We start from the raw sequence: 10,230 nt of genomic DNA, 5'->3' as shown, positions 1-10,230 counted from the left end.
GTGGGTGGATCTGTTGATACAGAAAGGACGTCTTGCATGGACGACGAGTTTACCAGCCTTTACAATTTATAACCAATGCTTAGCCTGTTTCTGGGGTTAACTGTGTGTTTAATTTGTGAAGACTACTGCTGCTTGTGGATACAAACCTGAAATATTTGCGCGTTTGTTCTTTTTTGCGACCTAGAAGCTTGTTTTACACGGGCTTCACTCACGCCTCGTGTGATAGCTGGCGAAAGTTATACAACTTAAACACATCGCTAGTAGCTGCATACGGGTTTATTTCGAGCTTAATTCCGTAAAATGTGCTCACTTCGTCGTTGCTTCTAATCGAGACAGGAGTTGTGCCGTTTTTCTTGAGTCCTGCGGAGTCACCTGCTGTCCACACATGCAGCCGCTGCTGATCGGGAGACCCTACTCTGTGGATATGTTCATGGAGCAAGGTTAAGGTCAGACAAACCTCTAACGTTTCCCTACGAATCCACTGACCAGGTTAAAAACTACTTCGTCCTCGAATTTGAATGGACACTTAAATATTTTGCTGCCAAATCAACGCAAGAGGGCGTCTTTTTGTTGTTTTTTGGGAACCCCGTTCCCCTCCTTCTTACCCGACCAGGGATAAATAAAGAGGGCCGTCGACATGGTGGTCAACACCATCCACTGGTTCAGGAAAGGACTGCGGCTGCACGACAACCCGTCTCTAAGGGACTCTATCCGGGGAGCGGACACCCTGCGCTGCATCTACATCCTGGACCCCTGGTTCGCAGGGTCCTCCAATGTGGGCATCAACAGGTGGAGGTAAGGGGTAGGACAGGATGTCAAAATTTGTAGTAGTATGTGAGTGTCAAAGGGAATGATAGGTGGGTGGAGGGTTTAACCTATTAATTTTTTATCATTACTGGACCTCCAGTCTAAATCTAGAGAATCCTAATTAGAATCTTACAGATGATCCATCCAGATCTCCCACTTCCACTTAATTTACCACCTACCTGTCAGTCCAAATGTGCTACATGTTTGCATTTCTGGTTAAACACAGTCTTCTGTAGTCTTCTCCTACATTCGTTGTAAATATTGTAAAATTAGATATTAAAGGGTGTAAGTGATAAAGTGGACTTATATTTGATTGTTAATGTCACTGGAGATGGCCTACATTCGTTTAGTTTATTAAAATAAAACAGTTGATCACTCGATTTAAGCACCTGTAACTGACAATATCCTCTACTGCTGCTTGCAAAATCCTTTCTCTGTGGGAAATTATATCTTTAGACGAAATGGTGTATTTTTAGTTGTCAAAAGATGATGCACACTATTTAGGTCATCCATAAAGCTCAATTTCACACGTTTAGTATTGCTTAATCACTTATGAGACATTTTAGGATATGAAAATAGCCTATATTCCACCCAGTGTTGACAGGATGTCACCATCTGGAGGCTGACATGGTCACTCCCCCTTGAGTTGCAGACATGCAACAAAACATGGTGAAAAGTCATGGAAAACTCTGGATGAGATGAAGAGAAGCATAAGGAGAAGAGAAGCAGTACAACCTATTCTTCCTTGCCGTTTATATAAATGGCATGATGGTAGAATTGTATAAAAGGTAACCCAGCATCGGTGGTAGTCACATAGCCGGATCAACATCTGTGTAAAGGGGAGCGCTGCACTGTTTTGTTACACTTCATGCCTCTGATTATGGAATGCCAGCATGCTATCTTAATGATAGCACAGAGGCAGTGTTTATTACAGCAATATAGTGGGATCTTTGTGTATGGTGAAAAGGCTCCAGACAGTGAGTGTGGTGCCTAACCACCACCATGATACAAGCAATTTTTTCCCGCTTACTAACTGCTGCTCAGCCTTCAATGGAGGGGTAAGAAATTGGGTCAGTGTGTTATGGTCATTACATCATGCCATCTCACAGTTTTGACCTACATTAAACACACACACTTACCAGACCCTGCCCCACACCACCCCCTTTAGTCAGCTACATCACCTCATTTACAATGTGCACATTATTTCTAGCTCATCACATGCATCCTCATCCTTCAGCTTTTACCATATTATTGCGAGTACTTTGACAGTATTTCAAAGTTCAGTGGTAGTCAATGTTACTGCTCTGTTTCTGTGCGCAATAGCGCCACTTATAAGTGTTAGTGGAAAAATTATTAAATGATTCATTTGTAATAATAAATCTATAGACAACATAATATAGTTTATTAGTTTAAGAGACTGGGTAGACTGGGGAGTTTAAAATACTGCATGAAGGGATACATTTCTGCAAATTCATAGTATTAATTTTTATAATACATGAGACTCATTTCCTTCATTGGTACTGTTGGTTACAAGATCTCCACACTTTTTGAGATATGAGCCTATTACTCATCCAAGGCTTTATATTATCACGTGGATTAGGACACCTGCACATCAATCTCACTAGTGAGAAGGTAGCAGTTATTATTCTGTCCTTTGGTTTTCAGGTTTGACCTTGCCTTTAAGAACTAATAACCTGCTTTGTATGAATTTGTAAGGTTTTTGATACTCAAATCTTACAAAAAATGAAAAAGCATTTAGGCTTTAACCAAAGGTGCTATGTCTGTTTTGAACAAGTTCAGATTTGCTGTCATTGTGCTGATTGCACGACAGAGAAAAAGTTTGATTCAAATGCAGAAATACATTTGTCTTTCTGCCTCTCACTGTATTAAATGTTGGGAAGTTACCAAACTGACACAAGGCACAGTCTCGAGTTAAGTGTCTACGTGTGGTTGCTAGTAACATTTTGCAGGTGCAGTGCATGGTGGTTTGTGTGTCGACAAAAACTTCACCAGAAGAGGGCTGCCTGTTCACACACTTGAATCTTCCATTTCATCCACTCTCTTAATTTATGCAAGCTTTTTGTTCCGTTGTCTTTGTCGGAGTTTTCCCTTTCCTATAGTGTCTGATATAGCTTTTTGTCCATGTAATGGTCTACAAAGTCACAAGGTTCAAGGTACATGCCGAAGGGAGTACCTCTGTCAGGGCAAAAACCACTTCTCTCATTTGCATGAAACGCCCAGATCCATTTTTTGTTGTTCCTCTTGTGTAGAGATGCCTTGATGAGAATTACATTGTATATAGTCACAGTTGAGTAATTCTACATGGATCATCTGTAAACACTTTGTTTTGTGTTGTTGATTAACTGCCACATATGCTAACATGCTAAGCTACAGTTTGAGGCTTTTGAATGTCTAGCCATCTTAATCATTAACTCAATCAGAGGGGTCTAAACAGACATTATTGTTCTATTGAAATGTCACCCATGTGACACACACACACACACACACACACACACACACACACACACACATCCATACCTTCCCCCTGCAGCAGTGGTTGTGTAGACCCAAATAATATTAATGGTTTCATGATTGCATTTTTTGTAACCTTGGTGTTAAGATGTTATCTTGCATGTATAATTGATTAGTTCATTCTGTCTGGTTCCAGGTTTTTGTTGAATTGTTTAGAGGACTTGGATGCCAGCCTGCGCAAAATCAACTCCCGCTTATTTGTCATCAGAGGCCAGCCTACAGATGTCTTCCCTCGTCTTTTTAAGGTACCAGAGATCACATAGATTAGAAGACACAGCTGTATACTTTTCTTTGCTTTTCTATGCTTTGAAATAAATCAAATTTTGATACTTCTGATACTGCCTTCCATATTGATTACATCGAACCTTCCATATTCAAAGATATTTAATATTTTAGATGAATAGAAACATCTTGGAATCTCTTATGACTCTTATTTCATATCAAGTGACCTAACATTGTTCTGTTCAGAATAAAACAACAAATTCTAAATATGACTGTCCATGTGTGTATATTGCATTTTTTCTCAGGAATGGCAGATCACCCATTTATCTTATGAATACGACTCTGAGCCATTTGGCAAGGAACGTGATACCGCCATCCAAAAACTAGCCAACGAGGCTGCGGTAGAGGTGATAGTGCGGATTTCACACACGCTCTATGATCTGGAAAAGTGAGTAACAAACCTGTTTGGAACAATGTGAATTGTGCCTGTTGAATTGTGTGTGTGTGTGTGTGGGTGTGTGTGTGGGTGTGTGTGGGTTTAGGTTTGATTCCCTTTTAATGCATTTCCTTTTTTCTCTATTAAAGGATCATGGAACTCAATGGTGGTCAGCCTCCTCTTACATACAAGCGCTTCCAGGCCCTCATCAACCATATGGATGCTGTGGAGCTGCCTGCAGGGACAATCACATCTGAGGTCATTAAAAAATGTGCCACACCCATTGGTGATGACCATGATGACAAGTTTGGGGTGCCCTCCCTGGAAGAGCTTGGTAAGGTTTTTCTTTATTCGTGAGTGTGTGTGTATGTTGTCTGCATTGATACTCTGGCATTGCATTATATGTACAAATGCAAACCAGCACAGCCACAGACTTGTATATTACAGGCTTGTATATTTTGTTTTTTTAGGATTTGAGACAGAGGGCCTGACCACAGCAGTTTGGCCAGGTGGAGAAACAGAAGCCCTCATGAGGTTAGAGCGGCACCTGGAGAGGAAGGTAAAAAGACATTCTACTACACAGTATACACCGAAAAGAAATGACTGCAGTTACCATTACCTCTGGCTTTAGCTCACAACTCACCTTGCTCAAGTCTTTGTCTTAGTGTTGTGGACCATCAGTGGTGATTTAAACTTAGAGTAAATATAAACATTGAGCCCAGACAAATTTCATCATCATCATCATGATCAACAGCATCTTTGTTTTGTCACCTCTTTTGAGCATCAAGTTTTGAGGCCTGAGACTGAAAAGTATCCTAACTTTCCTAACTTATTGATGTCTGTCATTTCTTCAAATGTTCAGTGGTATTATATAGTTAAAGCTGACCGACCATCTTTTTACAGGCATGGGTGGCAAACTTTGAGCGTCCTCGTATGAACGCGAACTCCCTGCTGGCCAGTCCCACAGGGCTCGGCCCCTACCTGCGCTTTGGATGTCTCTCCTGTCGGCTCTTCTACTTCAAACTTACTGATCTGTACAGGAAGGTACGAATGGCCACTGACAAGACATGAGCCAATACAAAGAATTTATTCTTGGAATATTTTTTTAATTTTTAAAGTAAGAGTGGAAAAACATTTATTTTGTGTAATGGTGAACGAGTCAAACTAGTCTATTCATGTTGCTTTTATGTTTTCTGTCTTATCAGGTCAAGAAGAACAGCACCCCCCCACTTTCCTTGTATGGACAGCTGTTGTGGAGGGAGTTCTTCTATACGACTGCCACCAACAACCCCTGCTTTGACAAGATGGAGGGAAACACTGTGTGCGTCCAGATCCCCTGGGACAGAAACCCAGAAGCGCTGGCCAAGTGGGCAGAGGGACGGACAGGTTTTCCCTGGATAGATGCCATTATGACCCAGCTAAGGCAGGAGGGCTGGATCCATCATTTGGCAAGGCATGCTGTGGCCTGCTTCCTCACCAGGGGAGACCTCTGGGTCAGCTGGGAAGAAGGCATGAAGGTAAGAACTAAGAAAAATACATGAATAGTACATGAAGCTACCTGTCTGCTGTCCTGGTGCCTATTGCTCTGATTTACATAACTACCATGCGTTGTCTCAACTGTCCCCTGTGTGTCTTGTACAGGTGTTTGAAGAGTTGCTGTTGGATGCAGACTGGAGTGTAAATGCTGGCAGCTGGATGTGGCTTTCATGCAGTTCATTTTTCCAGCAGTTTTTCCACTGTTACTGCCCTGTGGGATTTGGACGACGCACAGACCCCAGTGGTGACTACATACGGTCAGTCAGTACTTTCATCTGCATCATATGAATATAGAAGCACAGGCCTTTCATAATGTCTCATGCAGTTATTTAAATTAGAGGAAGATCACATGATTAACCTTGTGATCTCTTGTAGCCTCACAGGGGGGAAATGATTTGTCGTGGTTGCATAAAGATTTCCAAAATATGAACAAATTGTTTAAGATTTCATACAATTTTTGTTGTATTTGTGATAATGTGGTTTATCAGCATCACACGACAGAAGTTCTCCCAAATGTGATGCAATCATGTGCAGTAATTGGTAAACAGCGATTAAAAAAAAAAGTGTGACCTTATTTCCACTTTCACACTCGGTATTAATGATGGTTGAATCTCAGACAAGGCGGTCACAAATTTCTGTAGTGTGTTACATTAGTCTTCCTCACCTTATATCATGTTCCACCCAGTTTTATCATAATTTTTTTCATTCTACATCTGTTTTCATTTTCTTCTTTGTCTGCTTACAGGCGTTATTTACCTATATTGAGGGGCTTTCCAGCCAGATACATCTATGATCCCTGGAATGCCCCAGAGGAAGTGCAGAAGGCAGCCAAGTGTATCATAGGAGTGCACTACCCCAAGCCCATGGTGAACCATGCTGAGGCCAGCCGCATCAACATAGAGAGGATGAAGCAAATTTACCAGCAGCTTTCCTGCTACAAAGGACTGGGTAGGGAAATGACTCAGATACTCAAGCATGCATTTTAATGTATTTTTTAATATCTGGAATTCTACCTGGATTTATACAGATAAACATTTGTCCATGAAAATAGCCTGTCAATACCAGCCTGCAATACCAGCAAGCCTGTGTTATGAGACCCAACCCCATAAACCACAATTTCGGACAGTAGATCTAAAAGCTAACATACTATGTTCTTCATTGCTTTGCCTCACAAATGCACAGCACATAGTATTGCATTACTATTTATTTAGTTGCACTGCAACAGAATAAATTATATTGTTGTGTGATTGATAAGGGGCATCTGACAGATAGAATACCCAAAGTTGCGCTACTATTTCATTAAACTACATCAGCAACCACCCAAGTACAAAAAACTGACACATGTAAAAACATGATGTGCAAAAAAAAGCCTAGAAATGAAGAAGGTGAAGGGTTCAGAAAGTTAATTTGAAAATCCTAATTGTCACGTTTTGTTGTCTGCAAATATTATCCATACACATCCATGTTGTTCTCCAGGCCAGATGTCAGCAGTATTTATTGCTTTCAGGTACTGCAGTTTCAAAGCCTTGGTGTATTATTAGTGTCAGATGGCTGTTTGATCTAATTTGACCAAAATTGCAGTCACCAGTAATCACCACACAAACATTATCATCAATCAGCTGCTTTTGGTGCCTTCAGTGTCAGGCACTTATTCATTAGCTTTACTAAAAGAGTTTACTGGTGTTTGTAGTAGCTGCCAAACATTCAACAATGCTCCTGAGCTAAAGAACCATTTTATCATCATGTCAAAGAAAAAACTAATCTTCGTTATTATTTTCTCAAAGAAACATTGTCTTGTGAGTAAATTAAATGCTTTGGTCTCTTTGCAGGCCTGCTGGCAACAGTACCTGACAATCCCAGTAATGGTCCAAGAGGCAGTAATGCTGCAGGAGTCAACAGAGGGACCAGTCATGGTCCAGGAGGGCCCTCTGAAGCCCTGTCCATTCAGGAGGGAACGTCTCGAACAGGTACACAGGCTAGATGGTTGACATCATCGTTGGTTAAAATACATTTAAATTGTACAATGCAGACAAGATACTCATGTTATTTACTCAATTTCATCACACTCATGGCTAAAATTAATACCCATGAGACTTGGGAAAGTTGGCAACATGATATTTGTTATGTTCAAATATTGAATAAACTACTCTTGTTCTGCCAAAACAACTCAGTTATTAAAAAACAATAATATGCTCTAAGTCAAAACGCTATACTGCAAAGAAAAGTAATAGCCTAATAAGTATATTCACTTGTTGAACTAATTGATGTCAATGTTTTATATTCTATTCACAATATAAAATGTAAGATGATACCAAATTAATTTCAAATAATCTCTAACTGTTATTATGACCTGTGTGTTATCTTTTAACGCAGAAAGAGGACCGTCGACGCAGAAGAGGCGCTATGAAGAGGCTCCATCCAAGAGCAGCTCTAAATCCTGGAGGCAGAGCAAATAGCGTGTAAAAGACTGAATACAAAGGTTGTCAGTCTGTATCCTCTGGTACCACCCTATCCTGCAGCGCGCACAGCTAACACAGTAATAACTTTAACTACCAACCATGGAGTAGACAGAATGTGGGTGGTGGATCAAGCAAGTACTATTGGCCGTCAGTCTAAAGGACTCTCCACAGTACATGATATATGTAATGAGTCAATCAGTCACGTGTCTTCAGATACTGTAAAACACACCACACATCTCAGGAACAGATGAAGAAACGTGGAGAAATTGGTCGTAATTGAGAGAATAAAGCCTTACACATTAAGGTAAAAAAAGGCAAACACAAAGAATCTCTTCACATTAGAGTGTTGTGAGGCCACCTGTTGTCTTCCACTACAGTATTTGTGGCCTCCACACCATTATGTGAAAATGTCAAAATCTCCATCTGTAGTGATGGGAATCAGAAGATATGTACAGCAGCTGACACCCTCGCCCATTGTTGGCACACTGACTCAAACAGTAGTAAAGGAAATTAGAAGCAAGACTGTCAGGTTTGGCAATAAAGCAAACCTTACAAAGGCTGTCATATACTTTGTAAATATTTATTGTTTTTAATTTCCAACTTTTGTATATTTGGTCATGGAATTTCACAACTTCTTTTGTAAATAATGTTACCAAAACTCGAAAGTTCTACCGTGAATGCATGTGCTTTTGTTTCCCATGTTAAAAGATATATTATTTTTGTATTTTTGAACAAATTCTAAGTGTATCGAAATGGCAATACAAGACAAAGGTTGTATATTTGTTTTATTTGCACTATAATACAAATTTTATTGCCATCATTCTCTTCACACAAGGAATTGAATACCAGTAATTGTGAACAGTATTTAAAAAACTTGAAATTTGTTTGTTGCAAAATGTACAAATTGAATTGTTTTGTGTTTTGTTAATCATTTGGAAAGGAAATTGATCTCAGAGTCTCCTGCTGCCGCTCAGTAGATAGGACAGATCATTCTATTTTAAGGAAATCTGGAATCTCCAAGAATGTGAGATATGTTCACAGCTAACTAAGAGAAACTATAGTTTAAGTTATACATTTTACATTTAAATGCCCATATTTTTGTTTGTCTAATTTACACAAATGTTTGGTGCACATATGGCTGATTGGACTGTAAAGCTGCCTATTTATGTTTTTGAGTTAAGCTGTATTGTTTAAATACTACAACTTCATCACAATGGTTTTTTGGTTTCAAGGTGGATTGTACAACATTTTGTAAATTTTTGGAAGGTCCTCACAACGATACAATACACCCACAGTCATTGTTGGACTGTCATCAAATCCCGGTGGGCCCTCAAAAAAATCCATACCAGCACTGTCAGACACATATGCCTCTTTACCGGCCCTCTCTGTGTGCCTGTCATTCAGGGTGTGCATGAGAGCATGCTCACTGGCCTCACTGCCAACATTTCAATTCTCACCGTCCATCCACCATCTGCCTGAACCCTCCAGTCATTTATGTTGCACCTCTTGGGCTGGGAGAGGTTGCATCATCATTCGCAGTGACTGATGAAGTTTGTTGATCTCATGCAATAGATTCTTCTTACAACTAATATGTTGACTTTCCAAAGCAGAAAATAAGTGGATTCAGTAAGATTGATAAGAGGTGAAGACACCTGTGTGAAAATGTAACACCTTTTTTTTCCAATCTGCAAAAAAATTAAAAAGACAACCATGAGCCATCCTGCACCTGCAGGGGAACCACAAAGAACAAGAGTCCATTATTTATTTATTATTATGTCCTGTGGATGCAATGTAATATTTCATGAACAGAGCCCTGCATCCAGCAACAAGCCATGGAATGAAATGCAGTGCCTATAAAATATATTCACCCCTCCATAAACCTTTCACATTCTAATGCAAAAGCCAAAAAAATCTCTGCAAGCGATGTAAATTGACTACAGTCCCATATGACCTCCGGGGAGAGTGGTGGAGGGTGGTTAAATGCTTATGCAATACGTACATTTATATTTTATAGTTTTACTCGATTTAGATCAATTTAAGCAGATGTTTTTTTTCTACTTTGACACAAAAGAGTTTTTCTCTTAGTGTCAAAAAAGCTTAATATTCACGGTGATTCAATGTTGAGAAAGTCCAGGGGTGCTGCTGCTTTTTCATTGGCACTGTGCTGTATAAGTGAACTTTAACTTCCAAGAATTTGAGATAGGTTCCAATGTTTCAATCTCTTGGTGATAATACTAT

At 39.9% G+C, this 10,230-nt stretch overlaps 1 protein-coding gene across 1 annotated transcript; it reads left to right on the top strand.

Annotated features, from left to right (window-relative positions):
* cry1b (cryptochrome circadian regulator 1b) lies at positions 1 to 9,742 on the top strand. The gene is made up of 11 exons (XM_056387893.1): positions 1 to 795; positions 3,476 to 3,584; positions 3,867 to 4,009; positions 4,147 to 4,331; positions 4,468 to 4,556; positions 4,901 to 5,041; positions 5,203 to 5,514; positions 5,639 to 5,790; positions 6,279 to 6,481; positions 7,363 to 7,500; positions 7,907 to 9,742. The coding sequence occupies exons 1-11, from the start codon at positions 638 to 640 to the stop codon at positions 7,987 to 7,989; spliced, it is 1,713 nt and encodes a 570-aa protein (XP_056243868.1). The 5' UTR covers positions 1 to 637; the 3' UTR covers positions 7,990 to 9,742.
* Positions 9,743 to 10,230: the final 488 nt, after the last annotated feature.

This window comes from Seriola aureovittata, chromosome 10, assembly GCF_021018895.1.
Source record: "Seriola aureovittata isolate HTS-2021-v1 ecotype China chromosome 10, ASM2101889v1, whole genome shotgun sequence".
NCBI lineage: Eukaryota > Metazoa > Chordata > Actinopteri > Carangiformes > Carangidae > Seriola > Seriola aureovittata.
This window is presented reverse-complemented; position numbering and strand designations above follow the sequence as displayed.

What these genes read in the sequence shown, in the direction of transcription:
- cry1b (XM_056387893.1), top strand. Translation starts at nt 638, where the DNA reads ATGGTGGTCAACACCATCCACTGGTTCAGGAAAGGACTGCGGCTGCAC. An exon ending in GTGGGCATCAACAGGTGGAG is followed by an intron (nt 796 to 3,475) that starts GTAAGGGGTAGG and finishes GTCTGGTTCCAG; the next exon opens with GTTTTTGTTGAATTGTTTAG. An exon ending in GCCCTCCCTGGAAGAGCTTG is followed by an intron (nt 4,332 to 4,467) that starts GTAAGGTTTTTC and finishes TTGTTTTTTTAG; the next exon opens with GATTTGAGACAGAGGGCCTG.